The sequence below is a fragment of the Carassius auratus genome, chromosome 30 (assembly GCF_003368295.1).
Source record: "Carassius auratus strain Wakin chromosome 30, ASM336829v1, whole genome shotgun sequence".
NCBI classification, from domain to species: Eukaryota; Metazoa; Chordata; class Actinopteri; order Cypriniformes; family Cyprinidae; genus Carassius; species Carassius auratus.
Genome location: NC_039272.1, coordinates 19,284,737 through 19,305,536, shown reverse-complemented (window position 1 = coordinate 19,305,536; position 20,800 = coordinate 19,284,737). Strand labels below are relative to the sequence as shown.

Genomic DNA, 20,800 nt, shown 5'->3' with positions numbered 1-20,800 from the left:
CCGTCAGCAGAAACAGTTCATGTGCACGGGGTGTCCGTGATCAACGTGCAGTTCAAAGGTAAGTGTGCTTGATTCAGTTCTGAAGGTTAATTGGCCACAAAAGAGTGGGGCAGTGAGATTCTTACGCAAGATTTTAAAAACTTGCACTAAATAGCCATTCATGATCCTCAATGGTTCATATCTGATCTTTTAGGTTTTCAGGGCTAAAATTATGGTAGTCTATAATATAGTACAATAATAAACTTAATAATGATAATGATGAAGATGATAATTCAAAATGATTAAAATAATATTTTACTATAAATAATCAAAAGCAGGAGAAAGAAGACAAAGAGTTATCACAGCTCTTGATTAATAGTTGAAGTTATGTTCTGCTTCAAAAAAAGATAATTTACAAGCAATTTCTCTTGTTTTATCTACAAAATAAATATCCCCTTTTTTATCTAAATACAGTAAACAAAAAAAACAAACAACAACAAAAAACAGGATTCAGATCCATCCAGTCTCCGTTGTCGTAATGTTTAATAATGTCTCTTAAAACCGCCCCTGTACCTTTAAGAGAGTTTTACAGTACTTCCGGGTTAGAGAGCTGAGGGTGGACAAATCCAAAACATTTGTGAGTAACGCATAGATGAAAACGCAACGTGCCATTGGTGCTGGGGTATTTTGATTTCTAATTATTAAGTCAGATTTGGCTTTTTTAAACCATTCATTTTAATTTAACGTTAGCATACGTGTTCAGCCGTACGAGCAAACGTAAAGATTCTTTAAAAAAAATAACAGCTCAGAAAGTGCTTTATTGACCGCCGCCTTCAGTTTATGTTATCTCACACAATTATGTAGCCTGTGCAGTAAAGGACACTGGACCGTTAAATAGCCATGTGTTATTTCAGAGCTCCACCAGCTTACACCTGTAATTAAGTGCACTTGACCTTCTTGCAGTTACAGTTCAATATGAGATGACTAAACCTAGAAATTTACAATTGAACTAAGTCATTATAAATGCAAAAACAGTAATGCGTTTGTTTCAGTACAGACAAACCTAAATGTTAAAATATTTGTTTATTTATTAATATATTATTTTATATATCTTCTTTGATTTCCAATGAAAAATATAGTGATACAGTATAGTTATGCTCTTTTTTTTAAATCAAAGATTAATTATTTTGTAAGTGCTTTTGCATGAAAAAAAAAACAGTTTAGTATTAAATTAATATAAAACAGTGATTAAAATGAGATCATGTAATAGTCTAACAAACAAATAGATCTAAAACGTTTATAATACATTGTATACAATACATGCATTGTAGAAAATACCAATACCGTCAGAGTTTGTCCTCAGAATAGTTTTTTTAATGTTCTCCTCGTGAATTTTTTATTATTTTTTCCCCCCAGAATGGCCTCCTTTGGTTGGAAACGTAAGGTGGGGGAAAAAGTTTCCAAGACGACAGTGCAGCAGTTTGAGAAGGACTCGGAGCAGGCGGATGATGAGGATGTGGAGAAGGAGGGAGTTGATTGGCTGCATGTCATCAAACGGCGGCGTGAGGTGCTGCTGGAGGATTGTGCTGCTAAGAGCAAGAGGCTAAAGGATGAAGGGATGCTGCTTGCTGAGCAGGGCAGGTAGACTTCTGTTTGTGTGCTTGTTAAATCCAAATGTCTATATCCAGCAGTTTTAACAGAGGGCTAAATATTACAAGTTTGGATGAGCTATTAACCAGCCTATGCTGGGGAATAGCAAGAAGATTGTACAGAAAGAACCAGGTGTCAAACAACATTGCTTCTAGTACTGTTTTTATTTCTTAGTTACAGTCTGAAGCATTATATGTGGTGTGAGTCAGAAAGTGAGTCAGTGAGTTGAGATTATGTAAAGATGTTAAATGTTTCCACAGTTTTTGTGGGTGCTCCGTTGTAATCTACTCTGTGTTCTGGACAAAAATTCCCTTGCATATGTACACGACTGTTTGAAAGTAAGATGTCAGAAAGATGTTTCGAATGAAATTAAAACTTTCATTCAACAATGACACATTAAATTAATCAAAAGTAAAGAGTAAAGAGACAGTAAAGAGATATATAATGTTACTAAACATTTCTATTTCAAATTAATGCTGTTTTTACGTTCTATTCATCAAAGAATCCTGAAAAAAAAAAACTATTACAGTTTCTTCAAAATAATATGCGGGGCAATGGTTTTCAACAGTAAAGTTGTGAGTAAAGTAAAGTTTCAGCACCAACTCAACTTATATGATTTCTGAAGGATCACGTGACACTGAAGACTGAAAATTCAGCTTTGCCATTACAGGAATAAATTACATTTTAAAATGTATTAAATTAGAATGCAGTTAATTTAATCTAAGGGGGTCACATGATGTTGCTAAAAAGAACATTATGTTGTGTATTTGGTGTACCATGTTTTTATGCGGTTTAAGGTTAAAAAATCATATTATTGTAAACATAATGTACATTATTGTTGCTCCTCTATGCACCGCCTTTCTGAAATGCATCGATTTTTACAAAGCTCATCGTTCTGAAAAGTGTGGTATATGCTGATTGGCCAGCTATCCGGTGTGTTGTGATTGACTGATTTCCTCAAGTACGTAATGGAAATGTTTCACCCCTCAACATACTGTGATCTCCCAGCATGATCAGACAAAATTATGGGTGCATGATAAATATATTGACCGATAATTAATGCGCATCTCGGCAGTAAAGCCGGTTTTCTAATCAGCTGTCAATTCCATCAGGTGCGTGATTTCGTGGAAGTCGTGGCCTAATGGTTAGAGGGTTGGACTCCCAATCGAAGGGTTGTGGGTTCTAGTCTCGGGCCGGACGGAATTGTGGGTCTCTCTCCACCTTCAATACCACGACTTAGGTGCCCTTGAGCAAGGCATCGAACCCCCAACTGCTCCCCGGGCACCGCAGCTTAAATGGCTGCCGGGTGTGTGCTCCGGGTGTGTGCTCACAGTTCACTGCTCTGTGTGTGTGCATTTCAGATGGATTAAATGCAGAGCACAAATTCTGAGTATGGATGTCTGAATGTCACTTCACTTCACTTCACTTTCATTTCACATAAAGCAGTATGCATCTGTGTAGTAACAGCTGCTCTATGTGAAATCATGCACCTGATGGAATTATTTATTTCAAAAACTTAAAAAAAAAAAAACTTAAAAAAAATTGAACCAATAATAGCATATACACACAAAAAAAACTGCTATGACATTGATATCCTGGTTTTGACAGGGAGCTTGATTCGAAAAGACAAGTAACATAATAAGATACTTGTTGGCCCATGGAAAACCTCTCTCATTTTACCTGATTTTCAGTAAGTCTCTCTGCGTGTGCCAGCCAAATTCTTTCCAGGAAAAACCGACAGCTGTTTTGCCTTTACGGTTATTCATCTAGTTGTTATTTAAGCAGGTCAATGCATTGGCCAGAAATATGACAAAGCAGTTATTGTCAATGATAGAAACCAAGTTCTTAGAGTCAGCAACAAAGAAGATAAGTGGTGGGTCTTATGGTGTCAATTATAAAAGTGCCACATTCATCCAGCAGATGGGACTGTGGTTTCGCTATGGACTCGCTGCATGTGGATGTCACTTGTTTAACCTGTTTACCCAAACTATGCAGGCTCATACACACTATTACATGGCTTCAGAAGACTTAAAATTTAGTGCAGAAGTTGTATGGCATGTGATACTTTTTATGATGCCCTTTTTGTAATTTTGGAACTTGACAATAAAGACCCCCATGCAAATTAATAATATATAGATTTCTGGGTTTGCTATGCTTTTAAAAACATTGATTTACAACCAACTATTTACATTATTCATCCTGGATGAAAAATATGAACGGAGCACATTTTAGCAAGGATAAAGCTGTTTATTATATCACTTTTCAAAACAAATCTTGTGTTTATTTTCAGTTTTTTATTCATCTGTCTACTTCTTTTGGAATTTATTCTTGTAATGACGTTCATGAAGTAAGCCCGACACCGGCCGGAGAGGCCTAGACAGGACTTCAGTACAGTAAGAAGAAGCTGAAAATTTTAGCACTCAAATGGGACTTTTGATTTTAGCATATCCGTGAAAAGCTCAACCAACGGTCATGAAGCGCAGCCAACCTGAAAGGTGATACACTCCAATTTGCTCTTTTTGCTTTTATTATTTATTTTCAAAGATAATAAGTAATTATGTCATTGTTTAATATACACCCTCTTCTCATGGAGGCAGCATTTCTTATATGAATTAATGTAGCAGGTGTGTCCGTATAAACCTCGGGATGAGCAGTCCATCTCTTTAAGCTGAGTGGGTGTTAGGAAATATGAGATGGAGAGGTAAAAGGGCTTCTTCTCAAGTTTTCTCATCCTTTAACCGCTTAACCGGAACAATAAGTCAAATTAGGCCACTTGTTTTTTTCAGTGTCCAAAGAAAGGCAATAAAACGTCATAGCCAGCAAGCATTTGAAGAGGATAAAAGAATAGCTTGAACTTACTGGAAGATGGTTTAGAGGCGTGTATTAAACTCAAGCCGTTGTTATTGCAGCCTTACTCTGCAAAGCCTTAACAAGACCAAGAGAGGTCAGGGTGAAGTGTCACTCTTCATTTTTACAACCTTTTATCTCCTTCTTTTCTTCTTCCTCTTTGTCTCCGTCCTTGTTTGGATTCCTTTAAGAGCTAGTTTGAAATGTTTTTAATGGCATGATTAAGTAGCACTTTGGCTCGAACTGTGTAATAATGTGCCATTGCTTATGATGTGATTACCGTAGCTGTATGCCAATATTTGTTGCACCTGCTTTTTCAGAGAAATTAAAGGATGGCCTCATAGTGTTTGCTAGAAAATGTGATGATGTCTCCAAAGCGTTTGTAGCAGCTGGTCTTTGGTGGGTGGTTTAATCTATTTATTGCCAGACCAAGTAAGGTAAATGACAGGGCCACAGGTTTTAGTGTTTATGTATAATTACCTCTTTGGCTCTGTCTTGCTAAAGGACCGGTTGTCCTTGTTGTGTTCTTTGGCTGCAGATTTGGTGATTTGCATTTGGTGTAAACAGTGTTGGAGTTGGGCTCATAAAATTGACTGAAAACAGCAGGTAACCGTATAATTTGTAAATAACCAAATAATTTGGAACAATGCACTTATTGTGTTACATTACATGTATTAGGGGTGCACCGATCAAGAGCGGCCGATCATCAATGCGCATCTCGTCAGTAAAGCCGGTTCTCTAATCAGTGGTAATCTCCATCAGGTGCGTGATTTCCCATAAAGCAGCTGTTACTACACATAGCCGTTGTTAACCGACTAGCTGCGCAAGTAAATGCTGATAATGAATGTGGATTTGCGCTGCTAGTCAGTTAACAACGGCTCTGTGTAGTAACCCTAACATTTATAATTACACTGTTGACCCATCCCTTACATCTTAACTTACCCTTAACTACCCATACCACCAAACCTGTCCCTAACCTTAATCATATCCCACCTCAATTAGACCAGAAGTGCAACACTTTATTTTAAGATGTCCTTGTTTCACATTACATGTATTCCTATTATAATAACGATTAATTTTTACATAATTACATTGCAAGTAACCTTAAGTCGAACCCTAATCCTAATATAGTATTACATTGCAAGTAACCTTAAGACGAACTCTAATCCTAATATAGTAAATACATGTAGATAATTAATATTATTCAGTACTACACTGTAACAAGGACACATTAAAATAAAGTGTAACCAGGAAAATGTGTACAGGTCAACACAGCATTTGAAACTGAAAGGGTGAAAAATATGAGGTCAAGAATCGCCACTGCTTTCCAACTGTAGTGCCATGCTTAGAAGATGCATTATATTTATTTCTAACCCAATATAACAAGTTAGATCTTGTGCAGCATGGGAGTTTTGAAAGCTGGATTTTCTCAGCAGTTTGCTTACTTTGCCATTTAACCCTGAGACCAATTAGTTATCCCAGTATTAACATGAGTTTCACTTTGTTTCTTTTACTTTTTGGTGGGGCTTTTCTTTCTTATAAATTTCCACTCAGATCAAGGATTACAGCCATTGTTACTGATTATAAACTGCTGATAATGCAACAATTTAACAATTTTAACATGTGAAAATAATGTGCGTATGTGTTTGACTTTTTTGCCATGTGACTTAAGTGGAAAATTTAGATTTTTATCTCAATCGAGTCAAAACTCATCTTATTTAACTATTTGATTTTTCTCTTGGTGTATATCATAAAATTGTAATTTATGATTCACACAAGATGAAGTATTACACAGGTACCATATCTATCTATCTATCTATCTATCTATCTATCTATCTATCTATCTATCTATCTATCTATCTATCTATATATATATATATATATATATATAAAATACATATATATATATATATATATATATATATATATAAAATACATATATGTAGTTCAGTCATGAAACTCTAGACGGCGCATGCAGACAGGTTGTTAACGTATCTGATGATATTCAGAGAGCTAAACCACTTGGAAGAAGCTGATTGGTCCAATGAGCTTACTAACCTTCATTTATATGGCTGACTAGCATTCACTTGAGATTCTTGCACCACGCTTTCTCAGTTTCTCTAAAATTCTCCACCTTCCCCAGCTCCACCTGTGTAGATCTGCTACTGGTTCTTTTATATGCTATTTGTGCAGCAGCAGTATGTCTTAAATACTCATGGATATCAAATACCACTGTAACAGCTGCAGAAATGTACTTAGTTCAGGGATATGTGTATATATATACAGCCATTACAATGAAACAAAATATTATATATATTTGCCTTTTTTATTTTCATTTTAACATATAGATAAATTGAATACAAACCAAAGACAACCTGGTAGATTTACCCAAAATGAATGTTATTTTATGTTTAACCACTAAAGAGACATCAGAGCCAGCGGCACATATCAGAAGGTCTAGCCGAGGAGAGGCTGCTCACGGTGGATACAAGAGGACTGAGCTCCCACTGATCGAGTGGAGCTCACCGTCTCCGAGATCGGCGAAACACATTTTTAAATAGGCGCTGTCTTTTTAAATAAACCACAGATTTGAGTTTTAAACAACTACATTCTCACCTGAAATACTTTTAAAATTAAATTTCATGACACAATAACAGTAATATTTTGAAAATGATCTGAATAAATGGTGGTTGAACTCAACCAATGCTGCGTAAACTCAAACAATCAGGATGTTTAGCACCCAAGTCTCGCCCTCGAAAGGTCCGGAACTTTGAAAAAGTACTACCTCGCCAGCAGGGACTTTCTGAGGGGTATTTTTTTTACCACGGAACTTTATTTAGTTCCTGGTTCCTGCGGTGGAAACACACCGAGTACAAGGCCAAAGTCCCTAGTTCCTGGGTAAAGTTCCTGCGGTGGAAACGGGGCAATTGAAATATATTTGAAGTGGATCAAAACCTTTCATCAAAGTTAACCTAAAACCTATGTGTGTGTGTGTGTGTATATAGTGAAAGGGTGTGAAACTTGCTTTTTAACAGTGTGCTTGAATTATACTTTAAACAAAACATTGGTAAAATTTTACAATAAGGTTCCTTATTAGGTTAAGGTTAATGTATTAGTTAACATGAACAAACAATAAACAATACATTTATTACAGTATTAATTAATCTTTGTTAATGTTAGTAAATGAAAATACAGTCTTCATTGTTAGTTCATTTTAATTCACAGTGCATAACGTTAACAACCACAAATTTTGATTTTAATAATGCATTAGTAAATGCTGAAATTAACATTAGCTAAGATTAATAAATGCTGTAGAAGTATTGTTAAAGCATTGTTCATGTAAACTAAAGTAGTTGACTAATATTAACTAATGAAACTTATTAGTGTTATTAGTAGTGTTACCATATGCAGTTCAGTCTAGGAGAGATTCCTGTTTTGACCATGATTTGAAATCAGCCAAATTTCATTATGTGAAATTAACACCCTATAAACCTTATCTCATTGATGTTCTCATGAAAAAGTGACAGGACAGATGGCTTGTATCTCCTGTCAGTAATGTTGACACATGTCAGGGCTTTTCCACTATCAGTGGGACTGTTTCCTGGGTGACATTCATTTAGAGTTAAATTTTCCCGCCAGACTTGATCAAGTGGGATGAAATGAGACCATTTGAAAGTTTCCATTGCAGATCTTATTTTACAGATGCTAATAGTTAAAAAGTGAGAGATTTTGCTACCAAACAACAGAAATACTAGGTGTCTTATTATTACCTAGCGTATTCCTAATGCTGGACTCAAAATCTGCTCTTTGTTTTTGATAAGCATATTCTGTGATATTAAGACTGAATGTTTATGCTTAAGAGAGAAGCGATAAGATGAACACGCTTGACTCTGTGCTTTCTCCATGTCATTTGTCACACAAAACGTTTGTGGTTTCACAAAACCACACCCAAGCATGCTTTTACACTAACACATGCAGCACATGGCTTGCAATTCGGAAAAGAAAAATGACAGGATGTTTTGTTTTGCAAACACTTACTTACTGTTGTACTACACTGTACTACTAATCATTTACAGTAAGATTGTGACAGAGCATATATGTAATTGCAAATTTATTACATAGCCGGCTGACCTTTGTTCCCATAACATTACCTGAGGTGTTCCAACATATTATATTATGCTGTTGAACTTGATGTTAAATAGTGTACATTCCATGTATAGTATCAGTAAAACGTTTTGTGCAGGCAGCTAATTTTATGTTACTCTAGTGTGAGGTACTTTTGAAAATATGAACAAGAGTACACCTTTCAACATACCTACGCTACGCCCACTTTTGCAGGTACAGTAACACTATGTACTCTTTCCCTTTCCATAGCTTCTGACGTGTTTCACAATCATCTACTTGGAAAACATCTCATAAACCGACTTTGAGGCCTTTTTTTCTCTCCCCCTGTGGGCGCATTTCTGAATTCCTTCGTAGGAAGCCCTTATCTCACCAATTACCACAGGTCTCTGAAAAGTATCTCATGCTTCCGTTTAATCACTGTATATTATTTGCATGATAAACACAGACATAGCACAGCTTAACGAATCTAAACCATTTTTATGGACTCTTAGAAAACTGGCATGTTGTATTTCTCCAGCTGATGTTTAACACTAGTTTATTTTTTACTAGCTTGCATTGTGTAAATACAGGAGCTGCTTCTGTGAAGAGGAGGTGACTGCTTGGTCTGGAGTATTACAGGAATTTATAAGGGCTTCAAATTCAAAGGCTTCAATTTAATGCGGTGATGAGGTCTGACCCTCATTGCCTGCATTTCTAACAAGTGATATGTTTTGAAATTTGAACTTATCATTTCAGACTTTGTGACGTAGGTACAGTAATTACTTTGGTTTTCTTAGAAGGCTGCAAGTTCTGGCATAAAGCATTCCTGCACACAATGTACCTCTACGTCTGTTTTCAAAACAGCTGATCAATTAACCAGCAAACAGTTCTCAATTAACAAGCCTTTTGGTTTCTTTCACAGTGAAAAAAAATGGCCTGATCATTTACTGTCAAATTGTCTACGCAAGATCAGTAGCATGCCAAGAATCTGAACACAGCCTAGTGTCAAATAACATTCAGTCTGACTCCTTATTTTGGGAAATCTGACTCCTTTTTCCCCAAAAACATTCCTTTGCACCCTAAAACGTTTAAACGTATGATGCAAGTATCTGAAATATTCAAATAGCTCTTAATTGCTCTATAGTTATAGGCTGTAGACAGTTTTCTTTTGTGTAATGGAAAAGAAAGTGACTTTTTTAAAACCCCATTTTCTGATAAGCTATCAAAACACTTATTTAAACTCTTTCGTCAGTTAGCTTTTTCTGGAGGGAAGGAAAACATGAGAAGACTTGCAGTTGCATGTGTTAAACCTGTCATCAAATATCCTGTTTTACCCCATACATACCTTACGTTGCTCACTCTGCCTGAATTTTCGTGGGGGTCTGTGTGTGCATACATCAGTATTCTATAGTATATTATATATTTTGCAAACCAGAAAGCTCTCTGTTTATGCTTAGAAATATGTGTCTTGCCTTGATGATTAGCCACTCAAAATGCATGCTTTCTTTAGTCATCGCAATTGCCTTTCTGTTTACTAAAATTGACTCTAATTGCTAAAATTGACTTTTTTTCTGATGCTTACCAGTTAACAGACTTGCTAGAGATGTGTTTGAATCATCCATTGTATGAGTGTGAATTTGATTTTCATTCAGCCCAACAAATATTTGTTGTGCTCTTGGTACGAATAAGACCATTCGCCGACAGTTAGTTTAGCTTTTTCGTTGACTGTAGGTGCTAATATTTAAAATTCCTTTTGTCATATAAATCCACCTTGCTAAACAGATTTTGCATTCTAGACATTTGGCCTTTGATAACAGCGGTATTATAATGAAGTGATTTAATAAATGTGTGCAGCAGTGTTTGGGTTCTTGTACATTGCATTGATGTGTGTTTAAATATACTGTAGTTGTTATGCGTGTGTGATATTTTAAATGATCATTTACAGGAGTATTTTCTGTATGTGTTTTTGCTGTAGGAACTGGGAGGCATTGAAGAGGTGGGATGAGGCGATTCAGCTCACACCAGACGATCCTGTGCTGTATGAGATGAAGTCACAGGTATGAAAGAAAATTTCATTCACACTATACAGTTTGTTTGAATGTAAATGCAAGTCTGCAATAGTGGAATTTACCGCAGATGTAGAGACGCACAGCTGATTTGCTGACACACTATTTTCCTCTCTTCTCTCTTTCTCTCTGGCTGTTATTTTCATTTCCTCCTCCCTAAATTTAACTGGCCAAACACACTCCCTATTTGCAGCTTTATAACAGAACGTTTTGACATCTAGGGTTTTTTTTTTTTCATATTGTACCTTCTCAACTCTCACCGTCTTGTGCTGTTACCACACAAACTGTATCTTACATTGAGAACATAATGGACATACTGTATCTGTCCTTCACTCTGGATGGGATTATTATTCCTTGAGGACACCACTGATTTTAGATAGTGATCTGAATAGGCAAGCCACATCAACATAAATAAACGATGCCATTTAGCAGATGCTTTCTCATGTCTTAATGTAGGGAAAGCCCCGTTGGGTTTAAGTGTCTTGCACAAGAGCGCAGTGGTGATCTGACAAAGCTGTTACACTATGTCATTTACTCACCAGTTCATGAGTCACATTTGCTTGGGATCAGACATGGGATCCTTCAAGTTAGTAACCTATTGTGTGGTAATCATCTGTCTACCACCTCTGTATTTGTGAGGAAAGGCATTAAACACAATGACATTATATAAACTGTGTTGAAGGAGTGCTAATGTCCTAACCCTCCCTGACTAGTAAAAAATAACAAAAATTATATATAATTTTATTTTTGTTGTTCACTGAATGTTTGTTAAAATAATGTCATGAACAGGATCCATGGAGTTTGCTTCAGCTGATGGTGGGCTGTTTATAGAAAAAATATGTTTACAGATCACATTAATATGTTAACAGCTTGTAATGAATAGTAAACCTGTTTTATGAATGATGAATGACGGCGTTAAGACCATAAAAGAAAGAAAAGCACTTTGGCGACCCTGCAGGCGGGCTGCTCACTCATCCTTTAACAAGCCAGAGCAACGTCTTCATCCGGTGTACACATGGGAGAATGTTTGTAAGCTCCTGCTTTTATACAAATCAGATGGTGACAGAAACATTTGCATAATGCTCACAGAAAACCATTGATTAAAATCACGGATTAGATCATATTATTGTTAAGATGGCAGAGCTGGTAGAGCAGATGGTGGTTTCAGGTTATCATGAGCCAAAGATGGCCATTAGTTTCAGTCAACAAATGACCTAATCAGCCTTTTTATCTGCTCCGTCATTCGTTACCTCATTCATTCATCTTACCTTTAATATCCTGTCTTTCACTCTTCCTGTCCATTATCCACTCCTAGCGTCTCATCTCAGTTTTAGCTCTGACAGTAAAGATGAGAGTCTGCTATCAGGACATTACAGAATCTTGGATCTGGCAGAGGCAGATCGACTCAAAATATCAGTTTTTCTGTCGAGCATTTTCATCTCTTTGACATATTACTTGAAATAAATTTTGCTCTATACAGAGGGTATTGATAGATTGAAATGTTATGTCATTTATTTTACTTGTTTAACAGGATCTTAGTTACTGTATGTTTTTCAATTGTAGGTATATTTTTGTATATTTGTATTTATGTTTGTTTCTTGTAGTGGGGACTTTCACTATGGGGAGTAAAGGTGTAAATTACCTAGATAACTCAGTATGTTGGGAGGTTAAAGAAAAACTACAACTCCCACCATTGGACTACAACTCTCCTACCTGGCTTTCACAGGTGTGGTAATCACTGTTGATTGTACAGATGTGTTTGAACACAGTTATGTTGATTGCTACATTTATTGTCTGTATGCCCTGAGGATGGTCGTTTCACCGAAAGCTTGGTGATTAAATTTCCTTTAAGGATTCAAGTGTGGATTCAATTTTCAGGCATTTGAGATGACCAAATTCTGTGATTAAAAAACAAAGACCATTCTAAGCTTTAGACTTCGATGATTTCAACATATCTGCAGTCTAAGCTCGTCTCAGGAATTGTCTTGGATTGCATCATTTGGATTTCTCCTTTATTTTACTTCACTAGTCTGTGCAGAATTTGCTGAATGGCCCTAAATCTTGACATAGATGTTTGCGTACGTGCTTGTCTTACTCAATCATACTCAAACACATATGTGCTATAGAGCCTGTTCAGTGACTTAGCTGTACAGTGGCCCACTAGTGCACAACGCCACAAAATCACCACAACATAACACTTACTGTTGTGCTGTCATTGTGTTGTTGCTTGTTTCAGTTGTGTTGCATCTTGTTTCCATTGTGTTGTGCTAATTTTGTGTATTGCAACTTTTTTCCATTGTGTTGCAACTTGTTTCCATTGTGTTGTGCTAATGGCTTTTGTCAGTTGTGTTGTGACTGGTTTCCTATTTGTTGTGCTAATTTCCTTGTGTTGTCTTGTTTCCATTGTGTTGCGACTTGTTTCCGTTGTGTTGTGCTAATTTCGTTTCGTTGTGTTGAGTTAATTTTGATGTTTTGTGCTAAATTCGTTGTGTTGTGTCTTGTTTCCTTCGTGTTGCGACTTGTTTCCACTGTTATGCTTATTTTGTTGTGGCTTGTTTCCATTGTGTTGTGCACTACTGAGCCACCGTATAGCTGTTTACTGAGATGAGTGCACACACAAACACAGTTGTTTGCTCTCTTATTTCACTAACATAGGACAGATTACATCCAGCAGCCGTCATTACATCTGGTCTTAACCCTGTTTTGTCTTTCTCATCTTTAACTGTCTTTAATCTTTTTCTCTAAATTTCCATCCTCTATTATTCTTACTTTAAAACTCCTCTTTCATCACTCTACATCTTATGTTTGGCACAAGTGTCTTGGGTTTGATGTCTGTGAACATTGCGGTTGTAGTTTTGTTTTTCATGGCAAAGACGAGTGTGAGTGAATGACAGGTTGGACTTTAAAACTCCTTTCGACTGATTGATTTCCTGATTAAATTTTTGATCAAAGCAACAACAGTCTGTTCATGTTCTCATCTAGCACTCTCATTCAGAGATCTAGCACAGACTCGGTATGTGGGTGTTAACTTCAGGAACAGGATAAAGCCTAAATCAAATAGTCTTTGCGAAACTGTGAATGTAACCGTGATAGAGCAGCTTTTATAATACAATTGGCTCTCTATTATAGGTTTTCAGAATGAATAAAGACATACGTACATGCATAGAAACATTTCTTTGCAAAACACTGCATCTGGAAAACCTATAAAGTTGTTTTTCTACATGCTATAAAGAGCAAGTCAATAGAAAATGGTATGAAATTAATTAAGGTCATTAAGTTTAATGATAAATAATATCAGTTAAAAGTATATAACAAAGCATTGCATTTCTTATGTGTTATGAATGATTGGCAATCATTGCATTGAAGTGAAGCTTCATTAGAGGCTGAACATCTGTTGGTCATGTCAGAATGATCACAATTTGTTGAGCTGATTTTTTGAGTTGAGTGCACATGAACAACACCGTAAAGGAATAATTACCAGAAGAAAACTCTGCACTTTCTTTCAAATTGCTATTGATCACAATTACAATACAATATACACAATATATATTGTATGTCATAGACAATTGTCTATTGTATATTGTATAAAATGTGCATACTGTTGTTTTTTTGTTTTTAATCTTGTTGCTTGTACTGCCATAGCACCGTGAAAGAATTTCACCATCGTTACACTATATGTGTGACAAAGAGGTTTGATTTGATACATTACCATGAGTGCTGACTTTACACTTGTAATTGTTGCAGTTGCACCTAATGTGGAGTTTTTTTTTCTTCCTGCCAATAATAAAACTGTCCAGGCTGTCCGTTTAATAAAAAAAAAAAGAAATAAATACTTGAAATCACATCATATAATTATGACTTCCCAGCTCATTAGTGGGAATTTCCCAGAAGCACTTAAGTGCAGGATAGGTCAGGTATTCATTTCAGCACTGGCTGTCCTTATTTACTCCTTCTTGTAGTGACCTTTTCCTGACTGATCACATGATTATATGAGGTGAGTCCTGAAAAGAGTGATGATTGAGTGTGTCTCTCATTAGTAACCTGATCACATTGAAGTGGCAGGTTGGCTCTGCTCTTGCCCTGATCCATCAAGAAGCAATGTTTCACATCATGTCGAGTTTGCATAAAGTTTATTTTTAAATCGTCCTTCTCAATTTGTCCTTTCTTCTCTCTCACCGTGTCCCCTGCATCTGCTTACTACACACCTGCTTAGCAGTGGCTCTCAACCTCATGGTGAATCTAACATATTTCAGCCTCCCTGCAAAAATTCAGAGCCAAACCTGCTGGAAACTAAGATTACAGCCCAGTTTTGTCCTTTAACTGCTGTTACTCTGGCAACACCCTGCCCTGTATAAAGCTTGTATTTACTTTGATTGTTGGGCTGACCTGAATTTAAAAGCTTTAAGTAAATAAAACTCCATAATGGAAAAATCTGTGATGTAAGAACATCCCTGTGTTACCACGTAGTGGAGTGTTTGCTCACCCGTTGCCATTATATAGTCTCTCTCTTATGGCCTAAGTGGATGCTTTGTGTTGTGATAACACTTTATTGATGTTTAAAATGTTAAATTACATCAGCTTAGAAACTGTTGTAACTGAGTAAATATAAATAGAGTGGCTCATTCTTGACATTTAATTTGTAGACCAAACCTGGAGGCTAATTAACCATGTTCAGTCTGGAGAAGTTGGTTACCATTGCCAAAAGTAACAGCCAGTCTGAAGATTTTGGCCAGTTGGAGGAAACTGATTTCACAGATGGGCTCAAACTCCATTTTTATCTCTTTAGTTTCAGACAGTGATCCCATTCATTTGGAGGAGTCCGTTTTAGAGCTCATAATGTTGTGTTTTGTCATGTGTCTACTAGCAATGAGGCTCATTTTCTGTTTGACTTTGTTGTGTTGGAAACAACCGGTAGTCTGGTAGATTGTGATCATCATTCATTTGGTCAGTAAGTGTTTGATGCCTAGGGTTTTAAAGTGCTCCTAATATGCTATTTGAAAGCTTCATAATTTGGTTTTGAGAGTTTCCTACAACAGGTTTACATTCATGCAAGGTTAAAAAAAAAAAATTCTTATATTATGCATCTAAATGTATCTTATTTCTCAGCAACGCTCAAATGATTTATTTGAAGATTCATCTTTCCAAACCCCTCCGTTGCGTGAAGACTACTCTGATTGGTCCAATGACCCAGTCTGTTGTGCTTGGTCTGCTGCTGCATACAGTGCATGCCGGAAACGGAGTGTATTACAGACCCAAATAGCAATTATGTGAATATGTTAACTTTTGAAGTATGAACTTACCGGAAAGGGAATTCAAATTTTAAACGACTCGATTAAGCCATTCAGAATCAACTCCATCTTTTATGAAACAATAACTTACAATTTATGAAAGTGTATTTTTTTATTTCAATTTATTTGAATAACTAAACAATCTATGATGTACTTTCAGCTTTACTTTGCAGGCTGTTTACAATCACATACCGCTACACACTGCATGAAAGGTTATTTTCAAAAATCTATAATAGGGGATACTTTAAAATCTAGATTTGAGTTTAGATTAAAAATTAGGGTTGAGAAAATATTTCAGAATTGAGTCTGGCAACTTCTAACTTTGTGATGTGTAATCCTTAGGTGTTGATCACCCTTCAAGAAGTGTTCCTGGCTGTGCAGTCTGCAGAGATGGCCACCAGACTCCGCCCCCTCTGGTGGGAGGCGTGGCAAACTCTGGGCCGCGCCCAACTAAGCCTTGGCGAAGTAGAACTTGTAAGTAGATTTTATGTAATGAGCTGCAATTACGCCAAAAGAATAGAGTTAAATGGGCACCTTTCGGATCCTACCGTAATAAATAAATAGAACAAGCAAATAATTTTATTTGTGTGAAATGTGCATAAATGTGACATTTAGTCCAAATATATATATATATATTTTTTTTTTATTCGACAAGCAGTTTCTTTTTCTTTGAATGAAATTAGAGCATTCTTGCTTTTTTGTTTGTCTATTATTTTATTATTCTATTTTCTATATTTTTTTTTTTCCTGTTTGTTTAGTAATGAACATCATTGAACAAATGTTCTCTTTTATTGAATCCTGTCCCACAACATCAGGGCCCTAGGCGACAACCTGTATAGCCTAAATGAACAGCCGACCTTGGGAGTCAATTTATTAGGTGTTGAGTGATGAATTTCCACACAGTTTATTCAGCCTTCTGAGGCATCGCTTCCAATTTTAAACTCCAGCATCCCTCCATGTTATGCTATCAGTGTCCTTGTCAGTCAGTATGACGTGAATATGTCAGTATGAGTCCTCTTGCCATTTATCCATCACACAAATTGAGTGTCATTGTGAAGAAATGTGTAGTTCAGTACATCCAAGCCCAGGAGCATGGAAGATTACTTGAAGAGGAACACTGCCACACCTTACATGCCCCGACCTGTGTGTGATTGTGTGCATTAGACAGACCTGCTTAATGAAAGAAAACCTTGCAGATCCTGCAGTTCTCCAGCTAGTAACTACTTGCGTGTGTGTGTGTATAGTAATCCAAACACTCATCGCACACACTGAGTTTGACGTCTTGGCTAGAAGTTGAATAAATACTTTACTATTTTGGGCTAAGCATGCCTTGTCAAGTCATTCACCAAAGAGAAAAATAACCTGAGGATGGAGAGGGACTGAAAATGTTGAAATGTTAGGACTAATGTTTACGTTCTGTGATTTCTAATAGGGCTGTAGTCTTCTGCAGGATCATGGAACACATTTTCTTAGAACTGCTGAAATGATATTTAACTTTCTATTAAAAGGTTGTTCACAAAAAGGATAACTATTTTCCCACCCAAAGCTTTAATTCATATCACAGGATATTTTTTTCAAGATTTATTCAAACTGTGCCAGTGTTCATTCTCAAATGAACATGTGTAACATCAATAAGAGCTCCTGCGTTTATTTTGCTCAAATGTAAATGATTAGTTTTAATACAATTTATGTCTGTTGGGTCAAAGTAGAGTTCATAGTATCAATGTTTATGCATTGTTGAAGCTTTTGGAACCCTGCTGATCATTTGTAATCGTTTTAAATGAGGCCTTATTAGCATTTTCTTGATTCTGAATCATAGTGTCCGCACGATATTGCATAATTTAACACATTCTTTAAAGAAAAACAACTCATTTTACATTGGGCAATTCATTCCAGCTCGCAAAAGATTAATATCCAATCAATTTTACCACATTTTGAGCACATTTTACTGAAAATCATGCGGTTTTCTGGAAATCTCCAGTTCATTCCAAAGGAATGTTCTATAAAGTTTGAGTAATAAATAAAGAGGCTGGAGAAGAAGGTTTAGGTTTTTTCCGTCCCCTTAATATTTTAATAAATTTTTGCAAAAAAAAAAAAAAAGCTGCTTTGTCTGGAGTTAAAAAAAAATTATTATATGCAGAATTGTTCACATTAAGATCAATAACATGCATTTATAAAATTGATAGGATGAATTACCCTTTCATGCCTACTTTTGTTGTTATAACCACATAAAAATGTCAAGTAACTTTTGCATTTGTAAAAAAAATAAATAAATAAAAGGAAAAAAGTCATCTTACAGGACTCAGCACTTTTCGGTTTGTACGTTGGTCACTTCTAATGGACGAGGCAAGATTGAATGAGTCTATATCATGACTTCAGCACAACTGTTGAAATCATCTCTGCTAAATCGATCAGGACTCTGGAGGAGGAAAGGTCTCCCGAAGCCATCAGATAGCTTTATTCCTCATTAAAGGTTTTCTTTTTTCTTTTTTTTTCTTTTCCTTCTTGACAAGGGCTTGAGATTCTTGGTTCCTGCTCACACTGGCTCTGATATTCTTCCTCTCTCAGCCTCTGATACGTGATCTAGTGTTTCTGTTGAAGGAGTCGACTATTCCTTTTTAGATTGTCAAGTCAATAGGGCAATTATGAAAGTAAAATGGCTCGCTAAATCCTATTTCTGAATTCATTATTTTCCCAGGGGATGAAGAGAAAGCAAATGTGGTTCTTTCTCTCCCTTTCATCCCCTCGTCCCCTGGGTAACACGAGCAGGGTGACTGATTCACAGCAGGAACTAGGCTTAGGACCTCATACAGAATTAAATGAACATGTGTTAGATCAGTTCTCCATGGACTGAACGACCTCTTCAGCGCTCAGGCAGCTGTGATACTGTTTGCACATAAAAGCCATCTTCAGGAAATAAATATTTAGCTATCTGACGGTCATTTTAATACTTTGGATACCAAATATTGAGTGTAGAATAAATCGGACACATGTAGTTGATGTTTCATTTTTCTTTTTTTTTGTATGCAATCATGGATGATGTGATTTGTTAGGGCTTATTATAAGTCAAGCTTATTATAAATTGAGCTGAAACCACATGCGTTTCTTTTTAACTTATTTCTTAAAGTGTTTTTCTGGCTAGAAATGGGAAATGACTTTTGTGTAAATAAAGTTGTTTTAGTACATTTTCATTAGTTCCAGAAGGCTGCTGAGGTTTATTTTATTATGAGAGCTAGCAGGGAGTCATAAATGCTCATTTGGTTTGATTGAAACATCTGTTCATGTTCATTTTGGAGTGTAAGGTATGTGCTCATGCAGTCCATTCATGTTATATTTTGGGCAAAACACAGCAGAGGGCAGAACTAGCATTCAGTGTGCCAATGCTTTTGGTTATATTAAACATTTAAGTTCAGATAAAAACATGAACTAATTTAAATGAAACTGGACTTCTTGAGGTAGAAGTTAGACATAAAGATTAACAATGTTGCGAAAGATTTATATCTCAAATAAATGCTGTCTTTTTTAACTTTCTATTCATTAATGAATGTATTATTAGGGTAGTAAACCATTTTCATGAATAATTTCTGAAGGGCCATGTGACAAGACAGCAAAGGCTGCTGAAAATTCAGCTTTGCCTCAGAGGAATAAATTACATTTTGAAATATTTCAGATTTCAAAATAATAGTGTTTACTCTATTTTTGATCAAATATCACATTTACAATAAGATTACATTTGTTAACCTTAACCTAAGAATGATAAATACTTCTAAAGCATTTATTCATTTTATGTGAATTCCCACTTGTTTCATGTTCTCTCTGTATGTTCCAGGCTGTACGGTCCTTCCAAGTGGCATTGCACATGCATCCGTCTGAGCGCCCCCTCTGGGAGGAAGACCTAGGCTGGGCCCTAAAGCTCCGGGAGCAGCAGAAATCTCTCCGTGAAAGAGAGAAACAGGAAGAGGAAGCCCGAAGGCTCCTCGTGGAAGCTCCTGAGCTGAAGAGTGATTATGATTTTGAAAGCGATGAAGTGATTGAGGCTTGCACTGCCATGGCTGAAAGACAGAAACAATATGAGGAACTAAAGAAAACAGCGCTTGTTGTGGACACACACGGGGTCACCAAAGAGGTGATTGTCGAAGATGACAGCGAACCCACTTCATCCTCTCAGAGTGTTTTAGTCAAGGCACGGGGACTCTGAATGAAATAGAGGCTAGTTTTGTGTCTCCCCATGTGTATATTGTTTAGATTATGTACGTATTGTTAAGTTTATTTGATAATCCAGGATTTTGATTGACTTCCTCATAGTGTTTAACAAAGTTACTATTCCCAGTGAATTTGTAAAGTGAGATTCAGATTCCAAGAAGAATTTGAAGAATGCTTCTGGATCATTTTCACTCAAACAAGAGCATAAATTCCTTCCTTCTACTGAAGCGTTCTGTGGTTATTTCATAGTTTTAGCACAGCTAAGCATCGCCTTTTAAGTTTCCAAAATAGCAGAGCAATCCCTTTTTAAAAGGGTCATGATCTGCCTTTTTTAATTATTTTGTACTGTTCTTTGAGGTCGCCTTATAATGTTATAAAGATTTTTACATCAAAATCATAATAGTTTAGAAGCAATTGGCTATTTTCTGTCCTGTTCATCACCCCCCGCATCAGAACGCTCTTTGCGTTTGACAGATTGTAGGCTCGGAAGTAAACACCCACTGATATGATTGGCTTACATTTCCTTCATAGATGAAAAGTGCTGTCATTTAGGTTAATAACGCATAAATAGTACATATCAAATGATCTGTAATGACAGACAAAGCAATAATTATATTTATTATAATTATATTATATTATATTATAATTATAATGCAAAAAATT

The 20,800-nt window shown here is 36.2% G+C and overlaps 1 protein-coding gene across 3 annotated transcripts; it reads left to right on the top strand.

The window, feature by feature from the left end:
* Window positions 1–562: 562 nt before the first annotated feature.
* LOC113049539 (tetratricopeptide repeat protein 33) lies at window positions 563–20,359 on the top strand. 3 transcript variants are annotated; one of them, XM_026211963.1, is made up of 5 exons: window positions 563–616; window positions 1,396–1,620; window positions 10,556–10,637; window positions 16,277–16,408; window positions 19,764–20,359. In XM_026211963.1, the coding sequence occupies exons 2-5, from the start codon at window positions 1,397–1,399 to the stop codon at window positions 20,130–20,132; spliced, it is 807 nt and encodes a 268-aa protein (XP_026067748.1). In that variant the 5' UTR covers window positions 563–616; window position 1,396; the 3' UTR covers window positions 20,133–20,359. The 3 variants fall into 3 exon arrangements, with proteins under 3 accessions (XP_026067748.1, XP_026067747.1, XP_026067749.1); XM_026211962.1 differs by having other exon boundaries at window positions 589–661; XM_026211964.1 differs by lacking the exon at window positions 563–616 and adding an exon at window positions 805–913.
* Window positions 20,360–20,800: the final 441 nt, after the last annotated feature.